Here is a 1,938-nt window from a genome sequence, read left to right on the forward strand (position 1 = left end):
CATGTGTATAGGTACCAACTAAGCATTACAGCGATCCAGACAACCCCTTCGTTGCGCCGGATGGAACCTACACGCAGTACACCCAATGGCGGGTGGTAAAAAAGATATTTTACACTGTAAACCTAGTGTAAGCTTAGGCTAATGTAGAACCAGTGTAAACCTAGTATAAGTTTGAGTTAATATAGTATAATATAGTGGCAACCCTGTAATATATTATGTAATAATTTAGATGTTGGCAATCCTGATGTCAAATAAAATAAAGATGGCCGGACACTTCCGGAAAAGGATTACAACGAGCTGGTTGCTTTTTCTCGCGAATTATTAAATCGTGGTTGATCAATTAATTTACCCACTAAAAGTAAGTGGTTTATAACTTCAGGTGTTGGATTAAACCCATTTATACCGCAAAGCTATATATTTTGGAAACGGCCAATCCCAGGCAAAATTTAATTGACGGTCTTACCGAGGCCTATGTGGATTTTCCACCATCAGCAACAACGATCCAGTTGCGCAATTTACTGCGTAGTGTGGTGCACAGCGAACATGCCGAGGATTCAGTCGTGGTTCCGATGCTGCTGATACTGTTGCCGGTAGTGATATTGCCGCTAGTGCCGATACTGCCAACAATGCCGTCGGTGCCGCCATCAATACCACTTCTGCCGTTGAAACTGCCGCTGGTTCCACCACCACTGCCGTCTGTGCCGCTACCAATTCTGTCAGCGCCGCCACTAATGCCGTCACTAATGTTAATACTGCCGTCGGAGCTACCACTAACTATGTCACTTATGCCGTTGGCACTGCCGCTGGTTCCATCACCAATGCCGACAGCGCCGCTACCAATGCCGTTGCTAACGTCTGTACTGCTACCGATTATGACGAGGAAGTGCGGGCCCTTCAAAAACGCCTTGAGATGTTAAAGCTCGTGCAACAAATTGAGGCACTGGAGAATCCCTCTGCCGCCAAGGGTCGACGACGGCTAGACTTTGGAGATGTGGAGCATGCGTTGCCCAAATTTAGTGGGGACGACATTGCATACCCCGTCGACCACTTCTTACGCGATTTTGAAGAAATTTTGGACTCGACAGGAGCTGATGGAAATTTTAAGTTGCTTGCCCTTCGTCGCTGCCTGACTGGGACGGCAAGAGTATTTCTTACAACAACAACGGCACTGGGCTATGACGCCCTAAGACGTGCGCTGATAAAGGAGTTCAGCTTTGCAGTCGGTAGGCAAGATATTTACAAAATGCTGGCGCAAAGGCGTTGGAAGAAAAAGGAGGAAACGCTGCACTGCTACGTTTTGAATATGCAGGCAATTGCGAAGAGGGCGAACATCGAAGAGGCGGAAGTCATCGACTTTATAATTGAGGGCATAGGGAAAATGGTTCCCAATGTACACCTGCTGTTGACGGCACGAACCATAGAAGAATTGAAGCGGTTAATAAACCGATACCAAAACAAGTATTTCGTGCAAAGCGGTTCGCAGCCCGTGCCGACGCCAAGAACCCAGGTTGCAACGAAACAAAGGACCGAAGGAAAAAAAAATACAATTGTTCCCAGTACGGCCATACTAAGCCGAACTGCCCATTTCCATTAAGGCCAGACGGGTCCTGTTTTAAATGCTGGAAAACGGGACATGAGCATCGGAACTGCCCGAACCCTAGGAAAATATTGAAGCGAAAGGACGAAGTTGGTGCCGTAGACGATGACGATGATGACTTCACTGCGGTCGGCGTATATAACTATGTAAGAATAGAATTTAAGTTGGGTAGGGAAGTAGTTGCTAACTCTATTTGCAGTCTCTTTGATACCGGTAGTCCGGCTAGCTTCATCAAAAAGTCTGCTGTCCCAAAGAAACTGATCAGTTCGACCAAGGAGATCACATCTAGATATAGGGCAATCGGTGGGAAACCAATTAAATATGTTGGACTTTTAAAATGT

At 46.3% G+C, this 1,938-nt stretch overlaps 1 protein-coding gene across 1 annotated transcript; it reads right to left on the reverse strand.

The window, feature by feature from the left end:
• Nucleotides 1-469: 469 nt before the first annotated feature.
• Nucleotides 470-892, reverse strand: LOC108377646 (spore wall protein 1-like; the record flags this gene model as incomplete). The annotated part of the gene is made up of 1 exon (XM_017633920.1): nucleotides 470-892. A coding segment is annotated over one exon (423 nt), but the record flags the coding sequence as incomplete, so codon positions are not given.
• Nucleotides 893-1,938: the final 1,046 nt, after the last annotated feature.

The sequence above is a fragment of the Rhagoletis zephyria genome, unplaced genomic scaffold (assembly GCF_001687245.7).
Source record: "Rhagoletis zephyria isolate East Lansing unplaced genomic scaffold, Rhagoletis_zephyria_1.1 Rzeph_scaffold_12449, whole genome shotgun sequence".
Classification (NCBI taxonomy): Eukaryota; Metazoa; Arthropoda; class Insecta; order Diptera; family Tephritidae; genus Rhagoletis; species Rhagoletis zephyria.